The sequence below is a fragment of the Pelophylax lessonae genome (genome assembly GCF_965119305.1).
Source record: "Pelophylax lessonae genome assembly, chromosome: 5".
Taxonomy (NCBI): Eukaryota; Metazoa; Chordata; class Amphibia; order Anura; family Ranidae; genus Pelophylax; species Pelophylax lessonae.
The window spans coordinates 173,251,446-173,278,290 of NC_138772.1; the positions used below are offsets into that span (position 1 = coordinate 173,251,446).

Genomic DNA, 26,845 nt, shown 5'->3' on the forward strand with positions numbered 1-26,845 from the left:
ACTGTGTAGGTATTCATATTGATTTTGAAAAAAAACAGGCAATTTATGCACTTCTCATATTTATTTTTAGGAAACGGGACTTTTGTGATTACAGGATTGTTAATGCAATGAACAACATGTTGCAAATTTTGCTTCTTGCCCATTAGGAGTCAGCAACAGTAATAATGCTTCGGGATTGTAAAGTGAACAGCTGGTCTGTTTTGACCAGCTGTTCCTTGGTTTTCAGAGTAAGCATTGACTGAACAATATAGAAGAAATTATTTTCTTTTTATATACCTATATTGCCTACAATCTAACTAGTACCCAAAGCAGCCTTTTTCAACGAGGGTGCCTTGAGGTTACTTTAGGGTTGCCTTGGCAAAATGCCTAAAATTTATCAAAATTTGTATACAAGCCAGTAGGTGGATAAAGCCTGCCTTTTAGTTACACAAAGCCAAGGGTTTTCATTATGCAACATTATGACTTTCTAGACACTGGCATCCTAACAACCAATGATGTCATCAGTTGATAAGGAGGATGTATGTTGCCTCCACATCATCCTTGTTTGACCCTTCTCTGCCCCTCTCCCTCTCCCACGGACATTAGCTAACTGATGGAGAGAAATTAAGGGAGAAGAGAAACATAAGAATACTAGTCAGTACCATTGTGAAAAATTGTATTTTCTTTGGAAGAATAAATCACCTCTAACATTGGGTGTCCTATGTGTGGATGTCGCTGCATTATGTAAAACTATTAGAATAAAGAAGTAAATCTAGGTATCGTTGGCTCTGCCCTATGGAGGAGAAGAATGAATAAATTAGACAAAGAAAAATGCCCAACACCAGGCCCCAAGGGGTCGATAAGTGTGCAGACATGCTGCAGAGCTAGTGTGCCCTCCTAGATCGGACCACCCCCGCAGTGGGCCCGTATACACATACAGAGTCTCCATGTAAAGACAGAATATAGGTTAACGACCAATAAAATCGGTTGACCAAGTAGAATAGTTGTGTTGCATCCACTGCTCTACTGACCCCGTCCTATGCCCTACTGATAAAGTCTACTGCCCTACTGCCACCATTCACAGCTCTACTGACTGACCCTATCCATTGTCCTACTGTCACCAACCTCTGCCCTACTGACACATCTATCTGTCTACTGACTGGCACCATCCACTGTCCATGTGACACCAACCTCTGCCCTTCTTACATGTCCACTGCTTTACTGACCCCATCCACCGCTGTACTAACACTGTCCACTGCCCTACTGACACCGTCCATATTTTAATACATTTTAAACATTTTTTTTTTACATTTATTTATAAGAGTACATATGTCTGTGTATGTCTGTGTATGTACACACATACATGTATGTTTGAGCTTTGGGGTCCACACCCTAATGCAGTAGGATGCACACATCTATAGTGATTGTTTTCTTTTCCAGATCTATGAAGAAATGGCATCATCCTGTATGCATAACTTGGCTGCGAAAGTTTTAATTACACAATGGCCGCCCTTATTGTGCCATATTGTCAGGGTAAAAGCAAATATGATAAATAAAACTAACCAGTGTTAATATACCCAGAGTCCAATGTCAATTCTTTATAAGGTCTGAAAAATGTGATGGTAGGACACATCACCTGCACCTGTAAGAGCAGTAACTTGGCCACAAAGAGAGGTTTGCTTGGACAGGTACAGTACATTTTCAGTGTATGGTAGGTTGATGGTTCCTTGTATCTTAAAGCTGAACTCCAGAATAAGCAAATACTGTATTGTCCTAATGTAGGATAGAAGAGGGGTGCGTATTCTTACTTGAAAGCTTTGTGAATTTCAGAAGCCACCTTTAATAAAGACCAGTCCCCGCTGCTCTCTTTCCTTGTGCAGGATGACTGGTCTTGTATTTGTCCCCTCCTGTGGTTTTCTGTAGGCAGCCTATAGTGGGTGTCACTGCTAATTTTACAAGTTCATTATTGTGTTTTTTTGCTATTGTCGAGTAAAATCTATTTAAAGTTTAACGTTTTTTAAAATCTCTCTAAATATTCTATTGCAGTTAACCATTTGAATATGGTCAGTTTGGTTAGATACACTGGGTTTATCACCGTTAGACCTTACCTGGATAGCAATGTGTAGTAAATATTTCTTGTTCAAATTTTATTATTAAGAGAAAGTATAACATGTTACAATAGGATGTAATCGAGAAGAAGGTTCCCCTAAAATTGGGGATAAGGAGTAAAAGAATAAGTAAACATTGATGAGACAGGGAAGCAGTCCTTCTTGCATTGGTTTGGAACATTCAAAGGATAGATAACTTTAACAAAGGGGGAGAAAATATTAGCAAGTAAAGTATTTGTATGTGAGTACTTGCTTTATAGCAGTCTGGAGGGTTAGATGTGACCGTGTAGTAAATATTTCATATTAAGTCCAAACCATCAGAGTGGAATACCAATATTACTGAATATATAAGCTTACATGTTGGGTTATTTGAAACCTAATCATTTTAGAAGGTTAAACCAGTATACACAATCACATTAGAGAAACATTTATACTTCTGCATAGGTGATTACACTTTTTTTTTTCTTGTACTTTATGTAACGTGTGCTTATATAACCTGATAAAGTGGATACTGTGATGTGCAATGAGCGTCCTTGCTCCAGTCCTGCTGTTACCCCATGATTCTTTTTTGTTTCCAGCTGGCCTTGGATTTGCATGACAAATCCTCCTTCTCCTGTACGAAGTTATTTAGGTTAACATTTTGTAGATCATTAGTCTTCAACATTGGGGATTCTTTTTGCTATTTATATAATTTCTTTCAGCCCATTTTATGCAGTAGGGTACATCTAGGCTGATGTTACTTTTTTTTTATTATTTCCTTTATTTTTCAATATTTGACTATTTCATGTCAATCCACACGTGATTACAGGTGGAATCATGCACTATTTCGGGGTAGATTTATGCGCTATTTATTTAGTATGTGCATACCAGTTTAAGATCTCAGTGTATGTTCCTATTTTTAGCTGCATACTATTTGGCAAATCTGGATTAGGACCATGTTTTATGGGTTTACATTTAACTGTTTTTATGTGCTATATATGTGGGAGTATTACATGTGAGGGGTATAATGTTGTAAACTCTTACATGTACATAGTGACGTGACTGGCCTTGGGTGATATATAGAGAATAAATAAATTCTCCTCCATGGGTTGTATCTGTTTATCTGCAGTCTTCTCTTCTCTACAGTCATTCAAAGTCTAGAATTTACACAGGTCCTCTCAGCTCTGAAAAGCAGGGGACAGGGGGCTGAAAATAAACTCTGCAGAGCTCAGTCACAGCTTATTAGAGGGAAGGGATGCATCCCCCTTCACACAGCACTCAGGAACATAGCTGAGTCTGCCAATCACAGGCTATGTGCGGGAGCTTTCTAAATGAAGGTTATAGTCATTTGCTAAGTGGTCCTTGTCCTGTACACCTAATGGTACTGGTTCTTTTTCATAATTAGAATATATTTTAGTGTGATCCTTTAACATGAATTCCACTAGCCATAGAAAATACTACTGTTGACCTATTTCCCACCTATAAAATATCCTTTAACTTCAATATCCTTTAACCAAATAAGATTTTAAAATGAAAATATAATGGACCAATTATATTTGTGTTTTTAAATGTTATGATAATGTTTATATCTTTTTTTTTTTTAATACAAAAAAACAACACAAAATAGCTTGCTTCGAGGTAACATTCTGATTGACACCTTGGACTCAGCCATCCCAAGTCACTCCTCTGATGCCTTGAGTTCTCTAACCAACCAAATGTAAACATTAATATTAAAGGATTTATTGCTAATGATGTAAAGAGGAGAAGACTGCATAACAATAATGAGCAATATTTCATGTTTACCTAACTAAAAGAAGTAAAAGTATAAAATAAGTAATGAACTACGAAAATATATGCAAAACCAATATACTTTCCCTTTTACAAGGTAAAAGTAAGACAAAGGCTATACAATCAGGACCAGGACAGGGGGAACATGGGGGGGGGGCTGCCCCCCCGGAGCATTCTTTATGTATAGGGGTGGGGGCTGTCCTGTCAGGTAGGCTAAGCAAAGCCCCATGATTAATAGTTCAGCCCATGCTTAGCCCACCTGTACAACACAAACCAAGTGACCCAGGTGAAAAATGGAGGGATGATCTGCAATGTGTAGGGAGCAATTGAAAACAAGACTATAGATTTTGACTTGTTACATATGGAGCAGAGGGGCAGCAAAAAGAGCAATGCTGGGCACCCAAGGGTAATCGTCCAGTCCCAGGAGAGACACCAAGATTCAGGAGAGGTCTGGCCAGGGTAACAAAGAAGGGGAGAGCCAAGGAGTAGAGATCAAGACCTCCTCTGTGAAAGATATCCTGCAGAACCTCAATGACCACAAGGTAAGGTGGCAGACACAGCACAGTCTAAGGGGAAGCACCCTGATCCCCTACATATAGAAGGTATTTCTAGTGTGACCACAAAATTATTTTAGTGGCTGATTCCGAATCAGAGCATCCTTCCCCAGCTGTATGTACAGCGTGCATTCTGCATCCCCTATACCAGCACAGTTCCGGGAAGTCCTGGGACACTACTTTTTGTCTTGCCTTTGGCTGATCCAGCACTATTTACAGTCAGTGCAAGGAGACCAGCGCAGGCAAAGTACACACAGCAGGGAGGTCATCAGTGCGTACTTCCTGGTACACATAAAACTTAAATGGTGGGTCTGGAGCTGCCCAGCAATGTTGAGAAAAGTGTGCTGGCAGCTAGGAGTGAGATCCTCACTGCAAAAGACGATCAGGTGCTCATATCATATTGGGGGGGGGGTGATGGGGGTTGCAGTTTGGCATCTTTGCCCTGGGTGCTGAATGACCTTGTTCTGACTCTGTATACAATAACTTTATCCACTTAGCGACCATCCGGAATATACTGCGGACAGACGGTTGCTGTAGGCAAAGCGACGTACCTGTACATCGCTGCCTACCTGCGGGTTTCGGGAGTGCGCATGGCCTCCCCCTGTCTGGCACTCGCTGTGATTGCACACAGCAGGAGCCTGTCAGCAAGTCCGGGCTAATTATTTATGGCCAGGACCTGCTAATTGGCTGTGTGCAAGCACAGCCCAGAGCTCTTGTGTTGATAAACAACACAGAGCTCTGTACAGAGGGAGCGATATGTCAATTTCTCGCCTCGTCTCATTACACACATTACACATAGTTAGGCACATACTAAACCCCTTGATCACTCTAGATGTTAATCCCTTCCAGTGTTATTAGTAAAGTGACAGTGTATAATATTAGCATTATTATCACTGATGATGGCAGTTAGTCAGTTTTCCCCAGCGTCAGTTAGTGTCAGATTTTCCGCCGCACTATTGCAGTCCCATTATAAACTGTTAATCACCGCCATTAGTAGTATAAAATTAAATAAAACTACTTAGGAGGGTGCTAGACCTAAAAGTGCCAAAAAATTATCAACAAGCAGATAAAGCCTGCCTTTTTGATACATAAAACCACCGGTTTTATTGTGCAACATTACAATCTTGGGCAAAGTGCGTGCCAGCTGCTGGCATCTTTGTTTGCTCTTCCCCTGCCTCTCTCTGTCAGCATTAGGGTCACCAGTGTACAAAGGTATATTTGCTTTGAACAAAATAAATTACCTCTAATGTTGGGTGTTCTACTCCTATAGATGCTGCTGCATTATGTAAAAATAAAGCCTCATGCACACTGCTGCTCCTAAACTTACGTTTAGGAGCTTTTGGCATTTGCCAAAGCCCCTGAACTCAACCCAATAAAAGCCAACGTGTCCATGCACACATAGACTTTTACCAGAGTTTAAGAGCAGCAGAGTTTGAAAGCAGTAAAATGCTCCTCTCCTGAACGCAGAAGAATTTCGTTCCGCAGAGGAGTGTTTTGACAGAAAAATGGCAAACACGGCAAAAACGCATGTAAATGCATGTTAACGCTAGGCTCGTTTAGTGCTTAGGCGTTTTTTCATTTCAATTGCAATAATAAATTATTTATTCTGGCCAATGAAATGAATAAAAGCTCAAGCACCTGACATGGGTAAATGCGCGTAAACGCAGTAAACATGTTTACCAGCGTCAAGCATTTTTTTTGCTGCCAGAAATAAGTGTCAGGATCAGTTGATTTTAATGTCCAGTGTGCAGGTACCCTAATAGTTAGTTACATTTTAGAATGGGGTGCCTAGAGATTGTGAAGAATTCTAAAGGGTGTCTTGACTGAAAAATTGTGGAGAAACACAGGTTTAGTTCACCACTGAGTGATGGACATTACTAATGTACTAACACCTACATGTGAGGTGGTAGCCATCTAAGCTCTGTGCCTTTTTTTAATAAACCAGGTGCTGGCTACATTTGGCCATATATTGTTTGGCTGCAAAATGGGTTTCGTAAGCATCTGTAGCACTTTTCTAATAGTTTTGGATAAAATAAATGTACATGGACAGATCCTACCAGATATCCCAATGGCCTTTATTGCTAAGTCACACTCTTACATGTGTGAACCAAGTTCTGTGACTCTTTTTTTTTATTGAAAAGAACAAAGTACCAGAATACAACAGCAGCACAAGTAGATACATAGGAATCAGTCAGTCGATCATCATAGAGCAGACATACAAGTATGTGCCATTGCAAAAAGCCATTAAAATACAAACGGCATCAGGAACATAGGTACTGTATAGGAACAACTGAACATTTCAAGAACAAGGTGGGAGCATGCAGCGCCATTGGAACACAACAGGAGTTCAAGATGGCGTGCATACATATAGCAGCCGGGTGCTTCCACCCGGGCATCCTAAAAGGACGCGTCTGATACACAGGAGAGCTCTGTGACTCTTGTAACTATTCTCAAGTAATTACCACTGTAGGCTGTAGTGTGTGAGACACAAATAAAGAAGACTTTGGCTCAACCATGGGAGCTAAGGGAAGTTTTTTTGGAAGTTTTTATTAGGTTTGTGCATTATATAATTACTGAATTTGGGCTTGTTTAGATTATCATACAGAAGCCTTTAGAAGTCATTTAAACCCAAATTGAATACTTATTCATGGCTGGAGAATTTATGCACACATACAGAAAATTTAAGATACTCAATTTCCATTACATATGCCCTACTCATAAAACAAGCATCCAGAAGACCGCCTACATTTCTCAATAGGAAAATGAATTGCAAACATAAATCACACAAGAGGATTGGGATATGATTTTTCTCCTGACTCATTAACCCATTTTTCTTAAGCAAAATGCAGCAACAAAAATCGAAATCCTTATTAGGTGACATAAATGTTCTTTCAAACTTCACCACGAATAATACCAATACCAATACTGTAATACCAAGTCAAATATTTGCCAGCACTCTTTACCTGGGACTATTTTTTGTATTCATAATAAACTTTCTGCCTCCTAAATACCTCTTCAGTTAAAGTGGTTGTAAACCCAATGCCCAGGGCAAAGAGGGGAAACTGTCCGACGCTCCATGCAGGGCCGAACACTGCTTTCAAGCGGGCTCACTGCTCTCTCTCCATGATTGGGCACAGAAATACCTGGACTTTCAGCTTCGCTTCTTCAATCACTTGCAGCTCAGAGACTTTTTCCTACGTACCCCTGATGTCTCCTGCTGGTCTAGGGATCTCACCCCCTTTGAGACCCTATGCAGACCGTCGGACCCGCAACGGCATCTTATTTCCCTACTATACTCCCTCCTCTCTTTGCAACTTCCGCCTCGCCTCGTCCGTTTACGGGCTAAGTGGGAGGAGATCACCGCCAAAACTTTGTCGGATGATGATTGGGAGCGAATCTTCTTTCACATTCACAAGGGTTCCAGGAACGTCCTCACACAGGAGACTGGCTTTAAAATCTTCACACACTGGTACAGGACTCCTGAACTTTTGCATAAAATGTCGGCGGACCTCCCCTCCCTTTGCTGGCGTTGCCGCCTCCATACAGGATCTCTCCTACATATCTGGTGGGACTGCCCGCGGATCCAGCCCTTTTGGAAGGCGATACATGCCCTCATAACTCGTATCACTACTTATACGCCGGATTTCAGCCCGGCACAATTCCTCCTCCATCATTCCTCCCTCCCTCAGCGGACGTACAGGAGGTCTCTGGTCTTCCATTTAATCTCTGCCGCCAACATGTGCATCCCGTGCCTATGGCTGTCTCCCTCCCCACCCACTGTAGCTGATTGGCTGCGGAGGGTTGGAAGGATCGCCCGTATGGAAGATCTCACGTTTCAAGCTCTTGACACTCCCTCCAAATTTTATGACATTTGGGCCCCGTGGATCGACTTTGCTGCATCGGATGACCACCGTCGCCTGATGAATACATAGTCTGTCGTTAGCTCGCCACACCCCACTTGCTTCCCGGTCGTCTTGCGGGGGAGTGCGCCCGCACTCCTCTTCTCCTCCTTTCTCCATTTTCTATCCCCCTTCTACTCTCCCTACCTAGTGTGCTCTCTCTATCCCTCTATCCCCTCTTTTTATGCTATTGCTCTCTTCCCCCACTGTCTCATGACGCTCTCGGCGTCCTCCACCCCCACCTGCTCTCCCTGAGACTCCCCTCTCCCCTACCTCCTGTTGCCTACCGTACCCATGTGCAGCGTTGGGCGGTCTATCTACATGTATGGGTGGTGCGCCCCCGGCCCTGGACACAGTGTGTTCCCCTTGGGGGTGTCCGATTCGGAGGTGCCCCATCCAGGACATTCATTTTCATGCCTCCTGACTGCCCTCATCCTCACTTCCCATGTTTGAGGGGTCGGAATTCTCTCACTTCATCAGTACTCCCTTACCCCCTGATTCCCAATACCCCATATGATTGCACTGAACCCCGTAACGCATTGGTTTCGGCCCATGCGGCTGGGATGTTAATCTACGCCGCAGTGGCCCTCTGTATTTGCAATAATATACTGAATTTTTGGCCATGTATTGTACGAGGCTGGGTCACTTTTGCTTTGTTTATTCCTTAGTATCTTCCGCAGATGGCATCTCTCTGCGCCCTGATACAGTTTGTGGTTATTTTGGATGTACACTGTTATTTGTACTTATGTCTGTTGACTGTACTATATTGCCATCACTTGTTAATGTGCGTTTTTTTATTCTTTTCAATAAATTGTTTATAATAAAAAGAGGGGAAACTGTGCCTCTTCGGCAAGACCTCCATCATACCCATGATAAGATCTTCCTGAACTATCTCTTGCTGTTTTTCCTAACTCTCTCTGTCTCTCACTATTTTCTGGCTCTACATTCTAATTTACAATATTTTATCACCCATGTATCTATTATTGTACTCCTACACTGGAACATCTTTCTAGCATTAGTAAGACAAACGTCACAAAATTGCTCAACTGGTACTGACTCACTTTAGGCCACATTGATTCAAACATACTTTGTTAGCTGTGTTAGCTGGAATTTGCTACAGTACTGCTAATATAAATCCTAACAATCTGTAATGCTCTTGTACTTTCTGTGTAAAAAAAATCAAATTTTCTAAAAAAAAAAACCTAAAATAAATAAATAAATAGCTTAGCATCTGACAAGGTGCTTTAGGGGGGGGGGGGGGGGGCAGAGTAGAGTCCTACTTCTTCAGGAAGTGGACTAGAGACACACTCTTAAGTGCACTTGTTTGTGTGTGTTTTTTCACATGCACTTTTTTAGTAAACGTAGGTGTTTCATTTTTGCGCAACAGCTTGGGAAAAAATAGCCCCACTCCTCATGCAGATAACCCCTCCTGGGCACTAGGGGTGCTAAAGAGCCTGGTGCCAGTCAGCAAAAGGCTAGGGTGCTTTGCGGGAACTCCTGTTTTTTGATGGAATAAGCATTGAAAGTCCCCAAATGCTAAAGGGCATATGGGCTGTTATCAGCATCAGTAAGATTTCCCCAGGGAATGTCATATAATATATAGAGTGAATCCTCACAGAAAATGCTAAGTAGTGACTCAACCCCATAAGCTACAATTATTGATGGAAAGCTCATAATTAGACATGTTTTAGGGTGATCAATCATATCTAAGGGGGTAAACTCATGTTTCACAGAGGTTGTATATTTTGGATATATGCTGCTTAGTAATAAGTAATTACATACTGAACCTACCCTACCTACCATTTTTTTTTTTTATTTCAAATCATTCATTTCATAAAGTGTTGTTCAGTTAGAATCTGTAGTGTTGTGTATATAAATGATTCTGCCTGCTATTAACCCTGGATATGCAGAGGTACATTGCTTATGACATGGGTAACATCTTTAAGGGCATGTTCAATACTATATTTGCGCCTGTTTGTGATTGGCTCGGTGGTACCAGTGCAAGCAGAATTTTTGCCTTTGGCCTAGGCTTGGGTGGTTGTTTTGCTTTGTCTTTTAACCACTTTACGACCAGCGATGTAGACATACGTCGGCTGGTTTGCGTGGTTATACCAGGATGACACCTTCCGTGGCTTCCCGTCCCACCTGAGCACCCAGCCAGCACGTCCTCCAGCTGGATGGAGTCCCGATCAAAGCTGAAAGTGGCTTTGATCGGGTCTCCGATGACATAACCCGGAGGCAGTGGCATCCATGACGTCACGTCCGGATTACTCTGCTGCTAAAGGCGGCAGATTCAAAAAGTGACAGTATTCAAAAATGCAGTTTTCGGCGTTTTGAATACATGGAAGTGTAGTGGAGGGGTCTAGGGTCTTTTAAACCCTTGCTCCCTACATAAAGAGTACCTGTCACTGTATATTGCTGTCACAAGGGATGTTTACATTGCTTGTGACAGCAATAAAAGTGATCAGATTTAAAAAAAAAAAAAAAAACTGTGTTAAAATTAAAAAAAAAAAAAAAATAGGAAAAAAAAAAATGTAGCCGCCCCCGTTGCCGTTAGCTCGCACATGAAAATAAAATAAAAAGTATATGGAAATCGCGCCGCAAATGAAATCGCTGTTCAAACCACACATGTGAGGTATCGCCGCGATCGCCAGAGTGAGAGCAATAATTAAAAAAAAAGAGCTACACTCTAACTCTAAACTGGTAACCGTTAAAAAAAATTTTAAAGCGTCGCCTATGGAGATTTTTATTGACCGTAGTCTGTTGCCATTCCGCGGGTGTGCGCAATTTTAAACCGTAACATATTTACTCGGCGTGACATCATCTTTCACAATATACAAAAAAAAGGGCTAACTTTACTGTTTAGTTTTTTTTTTTTTTTTTTTTTTTACTTTTGACCACTTTTATTTTTTGTACAAATATTAGCTCTTAAGAGGAGCTAGGAGCTGCAACTGCGGTGCACAACCTTCAGATGTCTCATGCGGCCGGTGCCGGTGGTGTTGCGTCTCTTGGCCTTGGCACTCCAGTTGTACTTTCTCTTGCGCTTAGCTGGGTATCCACACTTGCCACAGGAAGACTTCTGTAAATGGTAGGCTTTAGACCCACAGCGATGGCACAGAGTGTGCGTCTTATTGCGGCGCTTTCCGAATGATGATTTTCCCTTCGTCATCTTCCCCAGCAGCTGAGACGATAGAGCTAGTTTTTATTAAATGCAGTGAAATGTGATTTTTCCTAATTTTTCCAAAAAAATGGCGTTTGAAAGACCGCTGCGCAAATACCGCGTGACAAAAAAATATTGCAATGACCGCCATTTTATTTCCTAGACTCTTTGCTAAAAAAGTATATATAATGTTTGGAGGTTTTAAGTAATTTTCTAGCAAAAAATACTGATTTAAAACAAATAACTGATTTGTAAACAAAAAGTGTCAAAAATGGGCTTGGCGGTAAAGTGGTTAAGATTCTTTGCAGTAAAAGCAAGGAAGGAACTACCTCTGCAGTGTATTAATGTGCTTTGGTTTACTAAACCAAATTGCTGTACCTACAAACTGCATACAATTTAGGGAAATAATACAAAACATACAGAGTATCACAAAAATATGCATATATTATACACATGCATAAGCTATCTATCCTTCCTAGCAAATGAGCATGGGCTATGTATACAATAGGGATAGGGATACACTAAACAGTTACTTAACTTGGTTCTTTCTTGTGATGGAGTCTTCTTCCTTTTATTCAGGATCTCTCCAGACTTCTCCTTGCTTTATCAAGTCCTGCCAAAAACTTCTCCTTTGTGTCCACCACCTCCTAACCTCTGCCAACATCGATTCCTGTTGTCTGATCTTCATGAACCAGTACATTAGCACATGAATTGGGATAGTTTCTTGAAACAATGCATGGTAGCTTAAATGTACTATTTCATATATTTACAGTATGCTATAAAAATCACTAAAACAGTCATAGCAACACAGTGGTCTGACAAAATTAACCAAAATATTTATATTGAAGCCAAGTACAGTGGGTACGGAAAGTATTCAGACCCCCTTAAATTTTTCACTCTTTGTTATATTGCAGCCATTTGCTAAAATCATTTAGGTTCATTCTTCTTCCTCATGAATGTACACATAGCACCCCATACTGACAGAAAAACACAGAATTGTTGACATTGTTGCAGATTTATTAAAAAAGAAAAACTGAAATATCACATGGTCCTAAGTATTCAGACCCTTTGCTCAGTATTTAGTAGAAGCCCCCTTTTGATCTAATACAGCCAGGAGTCTTTTTGGAAAGATGCAACAAGTCTTTCACACCTGGATTTGGGGATCCTCTGCCATTCCTCCTTGCAGATCCTCTCCAGTTCTGTCAGGTTGGATGGTAAACGTTGGTGGACAGCCATTTTTAGGTCTCTCCAGAGATGCTCAATTGGGTTTAAGTCAGGGCTCTGGCTGGGCCATTCAAGAACAGTCACAGAGTTGTTGTGAAGCCACTCCTTCGTTATTTTAGCTGTGTGCTTAGGGTCATTGTTTTGTTGGAAGGTAAACCTTCGGCCCAGTCTGAGGTCCAGAGCACTCTGGAGAAGGTTTTTGTCCAGGATATCCCTGTACTTGGCCACATTCATCTTTCCCTCGATTGCAACCAGTCGTCCTGTCCCTGCAGCTGAAAAACACCCCCACAGCATGATGCTGCCACCACCATGCTTCACTGTTGGGACTGTATTGGACAGGTGATGAGCAGTGCCTGGTTTTCTCCACACATACCGCTTAGAATTAAGGCCAAAAAGTTCTATTTTGGTCTCATCAGACCAGAGAATCGTATTTCTCACCATCTTGGAGTCCTTCAGGTGTTTTTTAGCAAACTCCATGCGGGCTTTCATGTGTCTTACATTGAGGAGAGGCTTCCGTCGGGCCACTCTGCCATAAAGCCCCGACTGGTGGAGGGCTGCAGTGATGGTTGACTTTCTACAACTTTCTCCCATCTCCTGAAACAAACTTGGGAATGTGGATTGGATGGATCCAAAAGATGAGGATTCAAAACCAATTCACCAGAAAGAGGTGATCAAAAATAGGTGCCAATGATACATTGAAAATAATAATAACCGAGGTGTTTGAAATGGTGAAAAATAGAACAACGTTTATTTAGGCACTTGTGCCTGGTGAAGGAACACATAACATATGTGAAAACAGAACATAATAAAATCAATTAAAACCACATAAAAACAATGGATATGCAGCAACTGTACCCAAAAACATTGATGAAGTATTATGTTGCACAGCATGTGGTGAAATCACCTGTTGAATGAAACAACATAGAAAAACTCGGCTATTATGGGGATGTTTGCACAGCGGAAGATAATCCTAGGAAATAGGAATGGTGGGGCTGTAGCGCTGTGTCAACTACCCAATGGAGTAGAGTGAAATCCTCTGGGAAAAGTCCAAAATCAATATTCAACAATGCAGGATTGTCCGGTCATGGACTATATCACTGTGGCATGATAGACAAGCAAGGATTTAAACAGGGATGATGTTGAATTGCAGTGAATGGTGATATCACTGAAGATGCTGGCAGCCCAGAAAAACAGTGCACTTCTCTCCAATGGCAGCCGTCGGGTCTGATGCATGAGATATCACCTGTCCCCTGGGTGATGCACTAACAGACCATGTGGTGTGCGGGGATGAACAGTAATGAAGTCCTCCGTACTGGGCTGAGGAGAGGCGGTATGCACCGTTGTAAATGTGGGCTATGTAGGAATAAAATTCATACCTCCATATGCGGTGGCAAGACCCCTCCGGCTTCAACAGTCCTCCGTCGGCGTCTTCCCCTCTGTACTTGGCTCAAGCCTCGCTCTGAGTAGCGACGAATGGGTCCGTGGATGTCGGCCCTACATCACATCCGGTGTGGCGAGCAGTACGCTGGGGGAGCCTAAGTTGAGCCAGTGATGGAGGGGTCGAGAGTGCCCCGAGGAGGTGGGTTTAGTTGGTGCAATCCAAGTAACGCTGGAGCTGACTAGTTTCACCGACCAGACGTCGGTTTCATCAGAGCTGATTACTGAGGGGATGGGTGTTCACTTTTATGATAATCCGTCGTCTATCAGCAGATTAGACACAGGTGCCTTTGATCAAGGGAAGACCAACGGTGAATGCAGACATGATTAGACCACTTAATGTCAGTGTGTCACCTAAGTAATTAAAAAGTGAACATCCTTCTCCTCCCGGCGTTTATCTATGAATATTGCACCCCCGAGATCAATCAGCATTTCACTCTTGTGGGCGATAGTAAATCAGTGTAGTAAAGCATGATTCAACTCAGGGGTGAAGCAATTTAATTGAAAAAACATGAGGGTCAACAATTAGCATAATGTAGCAGACCAGAACATGGGAGCTAGCACTAGCATGAATGAATAAACTGAACAAATTAGGCAAAACAAGAAAAACCAAGATATCACCAGTGCTGCACCAAATGCTAAGCGACATAGTGCTTGCCTGCGCAAAAATTATGATTGGTGTGCCCTTCGCACAGGCTTGCTGGTACCAGCAGATGTCCCTGTACAGAGGTATACAAACCAATAGTATAGATTATAAATGGTCAAGAAAAAGAGGTTAGTCCATGACCACAGTGATATAGTCCATGACCGGACAATCCTGCATTGTTGAATATTGATTTTGGACTTTTCCCAGAGGATTTCACTCTACTCCATTGGGTAGTTGACACAGCGCTACAGCCCCACCATTCCTATTTCCTAGGATTATCTTCCGCTGTGCAAACATCCCCATAATAGCCGAGTTTTTCTATGTTGTTTCATTCAACAGGTGATTTCACCACATGCTGTGCAATATAATACTTCATCAATGTTTTTGGGTACAGTTGCTGCATATCCATTGTTTTTATGTGGTTTTAATTGATTTTATTATGTTCTGTTTTCACATATGTTATGTGTTCCTTCACCAGGCACAAGTGCCTAAATAAACGTTGTTCTATTTTTCACCATTTCAAACACCTCGGTTATTATTATTTTCAATGTATCATTGGCACCTATTTTTGATCACCTCTTTCTGGTGAATTGGTTTTGAATCCTCATCTTTTGGATCCATCCAATCCACATTCCCAAGTTTGTTTCAGATTTTGTCTATTGGGATCAATAGGTGCCTTTTCAGATACCCTCGAGAGTGTAATTTCTGTAGAGGCCAACAAAGGAACCTACTCTTAGTATATTTTTTTTTTTTTTTTCTCCCATCTCCTGACTGCATCTCTGGAGCTCAGCCACAGTGATCTTTGGGTTCTTCTTTACCTCTCTCACCAAGGCTCTTCTCCCCCGATAGCTCAGTTTGGCCGGACGGCCAGCTCTAGGAAGGGTTCTGGTCGTCCCAAACGTCTTCCATTTGAGGATTATGGAGGCCACTGTGCTCTTAGGAACCTTAAGTGCAGCAGAAATCTTTTTGTAACCTTGGCCAGATCTGTGCCTTGCCACAATTCTGTCTCTGAGCTCTTCAGGCAGTTCCTTTGACTTCATGATTCTCATTTGCTCTGACATGCATTGTGATCTGGAAGGTCTTATATAGACAGGTGTGTGGCTTTCCTAATCAAGTCCAATCGGTATAATCAAACACAGCTGGACTCAAATGAAGGTGTAGAACCATCTCAAGGATGATCAGAAGAAATGGAAAGCACCTGAGTTAAATATATGAGTGTCACAGCAAAGGGTCTGAATACTTAGGACCATGTGATATTTCAGTTTTTCTTTTTTAATAAATCTGCAACAATGTCAACAATTCTGTGTTTTTCTGTCAGTATGGGGTGCTATGTGTACATTCATGAGGAAGAAGAATGAACCTAAATGATTTTAGCAAATGGCTGCAATATAACAAAGAGTGAAAAATTTAAGGGGGTCTGAATACTTTCTGTACCCACTGTATCTACAGGCCGGCCGTGGTGCGTTTTTAAGTATGGTTCAGGTGCGATTGAAGTAAAAATTTGCTCTTGAATCAGTGAACAAAACGGCACCAGACTCCTTTTAAAATTGCAGTGAAACCTAAATGATTTTAGCAAATGGCTGCAATATAACAAAGAGTGAAAAATGTAAGGGGGTCTGAATACTTTCCGTACCCACTGTAAATCTGTTTTTCTCCTACTGGAACAATTGTAGCATGTCTAATTTTTTGTGCCGATTTTTTGTAGGTCCGTTGGCTGCATTCTTCATGAAATATGCTGCTTGGAACATGCTTTTACTGGACACAGTTTTTTAGCTGTTGTTTTGAAAATTGTGGAAGGTCCAACACCATCTCTACCTGATCGTTATTCTAGTGACCTTAATTGTATAATGAGCAGGTATTGCATTGTTTACACATGGTATCATGTTTCTGTTTTTTTTTTTAAGCAGATGTATTTACAATACATACTTTTTGACTTTTCAGAATGCTGAACAAAGATCCATTACTTCGTCCAGGAGCAGTGGAGGTTTTACAGATTCCATATATTTTTGATCAGCTACAGGTATGGGATAAATGAAAACCGCTTGCTACAAAACAGTTTTGCTGCATAACAGGCTATGAAAATGATAAGTAGAAATCAGCTTAAAGCAGGGTATACACTGTCCTGCAGAACCAGACAATTTTCGGTGCATGTATATCCAGCTTGAGGTAAATCTGTCAGGACAATGGGGGTACTGAACAGGCAGCAATACTACAATGTGGGCATGTGAACATTTTCTGGAAACTTCTTAGTATGATTGAGAATTTAAAGTGGCTGTAAACCTCATTCATGGAATCTGAGCAAGTAACATATATCTGGAGTGTTTACTTATCTCTATCCAAAGCTCTAAGTGTAGTTTCTCTCTAGTCCTTCTTTCCTCTGTAATCAGCATGTGTCACTTCTGAGCCTTTTTCCTGACACATGAGATAAATTTGTGTCGGGGGGGGGGGGCACTAAGAACAGAGCTTGTCTATTCAGAATGTAGTTATTTTGCTGTGTGAAGGGGGTGTGTTCCTTTCCTCCAGTTAGCTCTCACACACTGTAACTGCAGTTTCCCCGCCCCCTCCTCTGTGCTCTTGACAGATGATGAAAGATTTTTAAACAAGATCTGCCCTTTTGAGGGAGTTGTAGAAAGGAGAAGACTGCAGCTAAGCACATACAACCTATTTAGGAGGATTTGTTTAATCTCTGTGTATCATCTGAGGCTGTTCACTTCACTGGGTATTTGTGAGGGTTTACAGCCACTTTATTGGCCTCCTCTAACCTCATCTACCTGCAAGTTGGATAAGTAAGGCCAACTCATCATAATGGTGAAAAAGTAAAAAGGTGAAAGAGGTAGGATGGGGCAGGCCTGCTCTCAACACAACCGTGAAATGTTGAAATTTGAATGTAAAAGCACTCTAAATTTCACAAAGCTTTCAAAGACTTCTTTCACAAAGTATTTGATTAAAAGGAGTTTACTTTGCATGCATTGACAGTAAAATTCCCAAATTAAACATATTGACATGCATAACAATGAAAAAAATTGATGCACAACCATCCTTATGGAAAAGTATTAGTAATTAAACAAAACCTTACAATACAATAATGGTTCTAAACAAACTACAGCACCATGATAGAGGTACCTACACAAAGAGGCACGTGTAGGTACCTCTATCATGGTGCTGCAGTCTGTTTATAACCATTATTGTATTGTCAGGTTTTGTTTAATTACTAATACTTTTCCATATGGATGGCTGTGTATCAACTTTTTTCATTGTTATGCATGTCTTCTTTTTTTAATTTGGGAATTTTACTGTAAATGCATGCAAGGTAAACTCCTTTTAACCAAATACTTTGTGAAAGAGCACTTGTTAAGCCACTTACTATGCAATGTTGGAATAGCAACGCAGTCAAATTCAGATCAGATCTGACTTGAATGTTTCCATTCATTCAATGAGCTGAAAGTCGGATCAGTTAAGACGGCTCTCATAGGGAACCATTGATTTTGACATGTTATGCGAGAAACGCTTCTAAACGCTAACACGGCTAAACGTGCATTAACGCCAATGCGAGAAGCTTTTAAAGGCACGTTTTTACAGCTGCTTTTTCCTGCCATCGGTACTGGCTTTTCAGCTCATTTTCTTAATGCCTCTGTAGAAGGGGGAGCTTGGCTGGCTGCTGGCGGGAGAGGGAGCAGTAGGCTGTGTTCTCCGTTTAGGCTGCAGTAATAAGATGAGCAGGGTTTGTGTGCAAAGTTATCTCGGAGAAATTCTTTGGAGGCTTATTCCCATTGTCCATCTGGGGACACCGAGGCTTGATAGCACCATATATCTGAGGTTGGAGGCTGATCTGGAGGTGTCTGCTTGTTACTCTTAAGGCTTTTGATTTGCGTAAATCTGGTGAGTGGATCCCCAAGAGGGCCTGTTGCAAGCACTGAGCACTTTTTTGTGTGGAGCACGATTTTCAGCACTTTAAGTGGACTATTCACTACTTTTGGACTGCTGCCTTATTTTTAATTAATTTTTGCACATTTTGTCATTTTTACATATTGTACATTTACTTGGATTTTAATTATATATGTGGCACATTATTATCATATATTCATAATAACTTATGAGTATATCATTTTTGCACAAGAGCACTTTTCATATTGATATAGTAGAGGATTTTAGTGCACCTTATACATTTGTATGAATTTATGAATATTTAAGTTTTCAGCACAGATACACCTTATGTCCGTTACATTTATATCTATCTACCTGGTAGCGCTGTTTTAATATTGCAATCCCCTTTTTTCTTAGTTTTATCTAAGCGTACAGCGGCTGCAGGTAGTAATTGCACTTATTATTTAGCGTGGGTTTTAACACATTTTTTTTCTCTCATTTTCTTAATGCCCTGAGTGCATGAGGCCTAAAGACGTCTTTTAAAAAGAATGACTACATTTTCGTATGCTGTGGCACAGACAAAATGAAAATCTAATGATTACATTTCATTTTCCAGTGAAAAGGATGAATAGACTTTTAATGTAATTTATTTATCTGCTGTGTATAATGTCATTTGTCATTAACTGCTGGTGTATGTAGTTTATATCGTGAGTGAGCATCATTTATCTGCAAGAATTTCTAAAAATCTGATTACTGTTAGTGTATTTGCTTAGCATTGGAAGCAGCTTTTGTGTTGCGGATTAATTAAATAAAATCCATGAAAATAACACCATGTTTGCTCTCTGTAATTGCAAAATTCAGTTAAACAAACCAAACTCCATTGTAGATATTTGTAAAGCTTGTTGATGTACAAGAAAATACACACTTTATCGGTAGATTCAGTTTATCTACATGTCAGTGTTTCCTTTCTAAACTGCCCGATGTCTCCTCATACCGTTAACTGGTAAATTGCTGCTAGCCAAGTAATTATCATTCAGCCCGAACAGGAACTAAACGCATTACTGAAGCACACATAATATTTATGAATAATGATGAAAAGTGTTTGTAGCTAACAAGGACCAATCATATCCTGCAAATCATGTTTTACTAGAAAATGAGAAAGGAGAATTGCAGTGGTTACTTTGAGCAATAAGAATTGTTTTTCTTCTGAAAACGTACTTATAATTGAATTATGTGTGCTTTATAAAATCACTAAATTTACTTTGTTCTTGTAATTGAGCAGGAAAGAAAAGTTTCTTCTTGAGACTCCAAAGTTTTTATTTATGATCGGACACTTAAATAAACACTATGAACTATATTTAAAGTGCTATTAAACCAAAAATGTAATAAAGTGCAGTTTGCCTACCCTTTAATGTGGTGGCTGCATTCATTTTCATTTTTAGGCTTTTTTCCCTTTAGGGGACACTGAATTGTTTGGTTAATTGGGTTATACTGCCACCTGCTGGAATATGGGACAATGGAAAATGAAAAAAAAACTGTATAACACGGTATGCCCCTTTAAAACACTCTGATTCTCCAAAGGAAGTTTGACACCTTTTCCTTAGCTCTACTAACTATATTCCTTACTAGACATTTTATTCCTATTTTTATCATTTTTTTAAATCAAGATACTTGATACATTGCAGATATGTGTATTATTTGGCTGTTCAGATTGGTGTATCCTTAGCAATACCTTTTGGAGGCCATTCCCATACCCCACTGGACCAAATATTTGCAGGGCTCCCCTGGACTGGAGACTGGGCTTTGCATAGTGGCGCATTCCATACCTTTGCTTTCTGTGTTAATCAGCCACGGAGGGCTCTGCAGACCCACTGCATGGAGATAATGACCTGGCCTGGAATGTGACCTTTGGGCACCGGACTCTGCTTTGTGTTGCTTTCTAGAGCATTGTTTACTGTGTTAGTTAGCTGCAGAGCATTTTCTAGGTCCAGAGCTGTGGCACAGACTCTGGTGTGGCCCAGTCTCCCGAGGACTCATGTAGTGAGTAGGACCAGACGAGCTGAAGCTCTAGTTCCTACCTTTAGGGATTTTACTACCAAAGTAGACTACTCAAGTCCCAGTCTTAGTTATCTGGAATGACTCTCCACCCTCTATTGATGGTGACAAAGATTTGTAAACCCATATCACTGTGGAGACCACTCCGTGTCCAGAAAAAAACTCTCATATCCAGATGCTTTAATAGAACATCTGTCTGGAGCCCTTTATTTCAACTGTGATAATTTCTGAAAAGCATCTCAGCTTATGTCTTGCATTAACAAAATGTCTGTTCATATGTGTAGAATTCTTTAGCTTAGTGCCTGGCACACTGGAGATATGCTTAAATTGTAGCTAAAGGCAACTTTTTTTTTTTTTTTTTAGTTTTAGATTTGTCCTGGTTGCTATTGTCATCAAAAATAAAAGTAAAAGAAAATCTCAAATTTTGGGTTGACACCAGAATTGGAATAGAGGGAAATCGTCTAATGACAATACTAATTCTGGTGACCTTGATGACACTCCTTCAATTTGGAAGAATTTGCTCTCACTTCCTGTTTTGGCTATGAAACAGAAAGTGAAGGGAAATCTCCTCTATGGGATTTAGATGACAAAAGAGAAACTGACAGGGGTTATAACCCTTCCTTACTTTATCCAAAATAAAAAAAAAAAAGTTTTGTCTTTAGTTCAACTTTAAGGAACATTTAATTTACTTGTGCATGGGTGTTTGTTCTGTCCTGACCTTGAAAATGCCATTCCTGGATCCCCTGGCACCTAAACTGTGTGCCTGCCTCAATGCATGAGATCTTGTGTTGGGCCAGTGGATCCCTGTTCTTCACCTACTACTACAGTAGTACCCCGTCGATGATCACAGTCTACCTCCTACTTTTTACACAGATATGGATGCTCAATGTTCTTTGTCTCATCTGTTCAACTCTCTTCTTGAAGGTACACCCCCATTTTTGAAAGTGTGGGGGCTGAATGTTGTTTCTGCTGGGTCCCTTGGTTGTTTACTTATTTGGAGTTTGGATTTTTTAAGCTTCTTCTTGTAGCTTTCACTCTAGACCTTTGAATCCAGTCTTCTATTTTAGTTATTACTGCACCCCATTGTGCATTTTCTCAGGGTTGTGTGAGTTTCCCACACTATGGATCTCTATTTCTTACCTGTAGTTATGCTATCTCATTCGATATTGTACTTATCTGTACAAAAGAGTAATTTTCATCATAAGCAGTGAATCCCTTTGAAGAACTTGAACCTCTTCAGCCCTTATCAGAATCTGAAAGCCTCCCCTATATTTGGTCAGTGATATCAACTGGGATCCCTGCTGGCTTGTTCAGGGATTTTATCATTCAGAGGTCATAGGGATACAGGATGTTTTGCCCAATCTGGCCTAGTTTATTTGCCTATTCACTAAACTATGAACACATCCAACTCATGTTCAAGTTTTCTTCTCCTGTTTATTTAGTTTGTTGTTCCACCTGTTTTCTCTATTGTGCATGATTTGTTGTCCTGCAGGTAGAAGTTTCCTCTTCCTGGTGATTACATGTCTTGGTCTGGAGCACTAGTTTGATCAGCTATACCCTTCCCCTGGGTGATGGCAATTTTCATGTTCGCTAGGCCCTACTTCTAGACTTTGTTCAAGTGTTTATCCCCTCAGATACTATTTATAATATAATTTCCACATCTGTTGGATATTTGAGTGGTCCTTGCCAATGAGTTGGACTGTTTTTGGACTTTGCAATTGTCTAAAAATTCTAAATTCTGATGTTCCTCAATGGATAATAAAGAAAATAGCGTTTTTGTATTTACTGTAGTTTTTTTTCTTGAAGTCCATTGATGGACATAGGTCCCAGCCATCTGTCAGTGACCTTAGGTACTGCTTGGCTCAAAAAACAATCGTTGCAGGCAGTGTTATACAGGGACTGGCTTCACATTTAGTTTGCCAGTCCCAAACACCTGTAGATGACATTATAAACCAATTGTCTAATTTACTAAATTCTAATGCCTCTCAATACTTCAAAAATATTTTACAGTAAGTACAAAAAATTTATGTTTTTAGACACAGCACAGCATCAAAACCTGAGAAAGGCTGAAGCTCTTGGCAGTAGGTAAATTTTTATTGCTGTTCACTAAATGGAATCTGGACTTTGAAGGTGACTAGCAATTTATCAAGAGCTTGTAATAAAGATTAGGGATTAGCTCTGCTTTGATGCATAGTGATTTAGGTTATACAAGCCAGAAAACTATTTCCTGGGTAAACTGAGCAATGAAAAGAGGGTAGAGACATCATTACTACCTGCAGTCAGGTTCATTTGTGTGCTTTGCCTTCCTTCCAACTACTAAATAGTAGGCAAGCCTGCTTTAGGGTAAAGACTCTTTCAATATGACCTCACAAAATATTGATTAAAGATTTTTTAAGAGTATACTTTCTTAATAACCTACAGGGCTTTTTTTCAGCGGTACCATGGGGGAACGCAGTTCCGCCACCTCCAGCACTGAATGTATGTAATAGCAATGAGTGCTGGGTTGTGCTGCAGAGTCTATTGATGCTGGCTTCAGGGTGTTCTATTGTCACTAAAGGGGATCTTTTTGTGGGAAACAAGGGGTTATTGTTGCTGGGGAGGTCTATTTATGCTGCTGGGGGATCTAATGTCACTGGAGGGGATCTAATGTTGTGGGGGGTGGCCGTGGGAAGGGAGGTGGTGGCTGGTGGTCTTGGTTGTCTATCGTTGCAGGGGAGGTCTATTGTTGCTGGGAGGGATCTACTGTTGAGAGAGGGTCCTATTGTTGCTGGCTGCTGGAGGGTCTATTTGTGCTGTCTGCAGGGAAATCTATTGTTGCTGCTGGGGGTCTATTGTTGCTGGGGGGGGCATTGTGTTGCAGGTAGTCCATTGTTGCTGGGGGGGGGGGATCCAAATCGTTGTTGGCTGCAGGGGATCTATTTTATGGCTTTTCTTATTATCATTAACAAATTCCCTACAAATTACTTAGTGCCACAAATGTTACTTGGTTCTGTATTCTCTAAAAGGGGCAGTACTGGGAGGTTGGACTAAAGGACGGTGCTCCGAAGTGGGTAGGGGTGGAGACAAGGGGTCGCTCTGAAAAGGGGAGTTCCTACACCTATTCTCTGGGTAAAAAAAGCCCTGATAACCTCTGTTCATTGTTAGACATTCTATGTTGTACACCTCACATTGGTGGATCATGTTTATGTAATGTTGCTGTTTTTTTTTTTTTTTTTAGAAAGTACAATGGAAGCTTTATGGATCCATACTTGAAAATGACAAAACCATTATTTGTCAAAAAGAAGCTGACCAAATTAGAAATGCTGTGTAAGTAATAAAATAAAAATAAGAGCCTATTGTTTTTTTCTATCTGGTCATTTTACACAGCTGGGTATTTCTGTATATCAGAAATTACCTTCATTAAGTAGCATTTGAAATGATACCATGTTGGTTGATTAGGAAACTTCTTATGCCCTTATTCCTAAAATCCAGATACTTTTTTTCAGTGAACCCTGTGAGAAGCACAGGTTAAATTCTGCTTAGTACAGTAAAGTGTAAACTTTTATTGTTTAAAGTAATAGATAGGCACACCGTTTTATACATCAATAAGCCTCTATGACAACATCTTAAAAATAGATTTCGGTTCTCTGAACAGTTTTTCACATAGTGACTATAAAATGGAAAAAGTTTATTCAACATAAATGCAGACGCAAGCAAACAGAAATTTCCAGCGTTACCCTAGCCTGTCTAGTGAAAAGTCTAAAAATTGAAAAATGGAATGTCCAAACTGATATAAATGAAAAATAAAAATAAAAGTAAAAATAAAATTATGCACATGTGCGCACATATATATGAAAATTTGTCTCTTAATATTCTGTCTGGATAGGAATACAAGACAAAAGTCAGTTGGAAATGTCTATAATATCTGTTGGAAACAGGTAGCCTTCTCCTGGGTCATGCAACCCACACTGGAATAGAAGAAGGGAAGGTTAAAAGGTGCCAAGCAACCAATAGCGTAAAACAGTTTATCATAAAAAACATACTGACAGGTTCAACTCACAGGATTTATACAGGGAGACAGTCTGTGCCTGGATGGGCTGTGTGGAGGATCCCACGCAGGATCGTAAAGTAGTCCTCCGTGGAGACAGAAGGGAGAACATTGGAACCACGACCTGCACGGAGCCTGTTGACAGATGGCAAGACCTGGAGTGGAATTCAACTGACTAATCGGGTCACCAAGCCAACATAACAAATATTTGTGCTCAAGTATTCTCAATTCTCAGCCATCATTATTATAGTATTACCAAACAGTCAATGTTAATTTCCATTTCTATGCAAAAAACGAACCAAGTATTACCTTTCATGATCTTTGTTCCCGTATACTAAATTCCTGTGCTGCGGTATGGTTGTACATACCAATTTCTTGTTGTGAATAGCTGCTTGTAAAAGGCTCCTGTTCATGAATGGGAATGGCTTTGTGGGAATGATCAATATACCAACATATAGGTATTTTTTCCAAGGTTGTTAAATATTCAAACTTAAAGGCATGAGGTCTGTTCATATTATAGATCGCTAAGAGGCTTTGTAAAGCATGCAACCAGCTGTCTTACAATTTTCCCCAAATAAATATACACTCACCGGCCACTTTATTAGGTACACCCATTCAGTTGCTTGGTAGCACAAATTGCTAATCAGCCAATCACATGGCAGCAACTCAGTGCATTTAGGCATCCAGTGGGCAGCAGTTGTGTGGACGAAAATGACTTGTTGAGGTCATAGGAGAATGGGCAGATTGATTCAAGATGATAGAAAGGCAACAGTAACTCAAATAACCACTTGTTACAACCAAGGTATGGAAAAAGCCATCTCTGAATCCACAACAAATTGAACCCTAAAGCAGATGGGCTACAGAAGCAGAAGACCACACTAGATGCCACTCCTGTCAGCCAAGAACAGGAAACTGAGGCTAGAATTAGCACAGGCCACCAAAATTGAACAATAGAAGATTAGAAAAATGTTGCTTGGTCTGATGAGTCTTAATTTCAACTGCGATATTCAAATGGTAGGATCATAATTTGACGTAAACAACATAAAAGCATGGATCCATCCTGCCTTGTATCAACTGTTTAGGCTGGTGGTGGGGGTGTAATGGTGTGGGAGATTTTTTCTTGCCACACTTTGGGCCCTTTAGTACCAATTGAGCATTGTTTACACGCTACGACCTACCTGAATATTGTCACTGGCCATGTCCATCCCTTTATGACTACAGTGTACTTATCTTCTGATGGCTACTTCCTGCAGGATAGTGTACCATGTCACAAAGCTCAAATCATCCCAAACTGGTTTTTTGAACATGACAACGAGTTCACTGTACTCTGATGGCCTCCACATTCACCAGATCTCAATCCAATAGAGCACCTTTGGAATGTGGTGCAACGGGAGGTTCACATCATGGATGTGCAGCCGACAAATCTGCAGCAACTGTGTGATGCCATCATGTCAATATAGACCAAAGGAATGTTTCCAACATACAAAAAGACCATGATATATGCGGAATACATGTGTGTCTCAGTCCCAAAAATGTACCTAAAGACAGAAACTAGAGGCCCACGGGACTTTGAAGAGACACACACCATGCATTAAAAATACATAAATTTATTACATGAAAAATACATATAAAAATACAACATGAGAAAGTCTTAACAATGCCAATGACATTCACCAATAAAAAATAGAATACATACAAGATATAACTTCAACTATTTCTGACATTCTGATACTCTGTAATTATCAGTCTGTGCTGTATCGATCTCAATGCATTTCACTAAATCAGTAGTTCGCTGCATCAGGAGAAACACAGATATGAGTAGTTGATGCTATGGTTAGAATCTTCTCATATATCACTAAATATTTCTCAACGTCCATACAACTGTTCCAATAGTTGACATGACACAATATAAAAGAAAAATCCTTCCTCCTTTAGCGTGTGCAACTCTTCCCACCGGGAGTTGGGGAGAGAAGGGGAGTCAAGCCACGGATAAGCAGAAATGGAATCCTAGGAGATTCCCTGGAGCATAGAGTGATCTGTAACGCATGGCCGCATCGAGAGAATGTAGTCCTCTAGTTTCAGTCTGAATGTTGCCAACACCTTGTTGAATCTATGCCATGATGAA

General features: G+C 40.6%; 1 protein-coding gene across 1 annotated transcript in view; it reads left to right on the plus strand.

The window, feature by feature from the left end:
- NEK11 (NIMA related kinase 11) overlaps positions 1-26,845 on the plus strand; it is a 385,800-nt gene that overhangs the window by 222,601 nt on the left and 136,354 nt on the right. Inside the window, exons 6-8 of the mRNA XM_082258375.1 lie at positions 16,480-16,629; positions 16,716-16,794; positions 23,911-23,999. Of these exons, the coding sequence (XP_082114501.1) occupies positions 16,480-16,629; positions 16,716-16,794; positions 23,911-23,999 (318 nt within the window). The remainder of the gene's footprint in view (positions 1-16,479; positions 16,630-16,715; positions 16,795-23,910; positions 24,000-26,845) is intronic.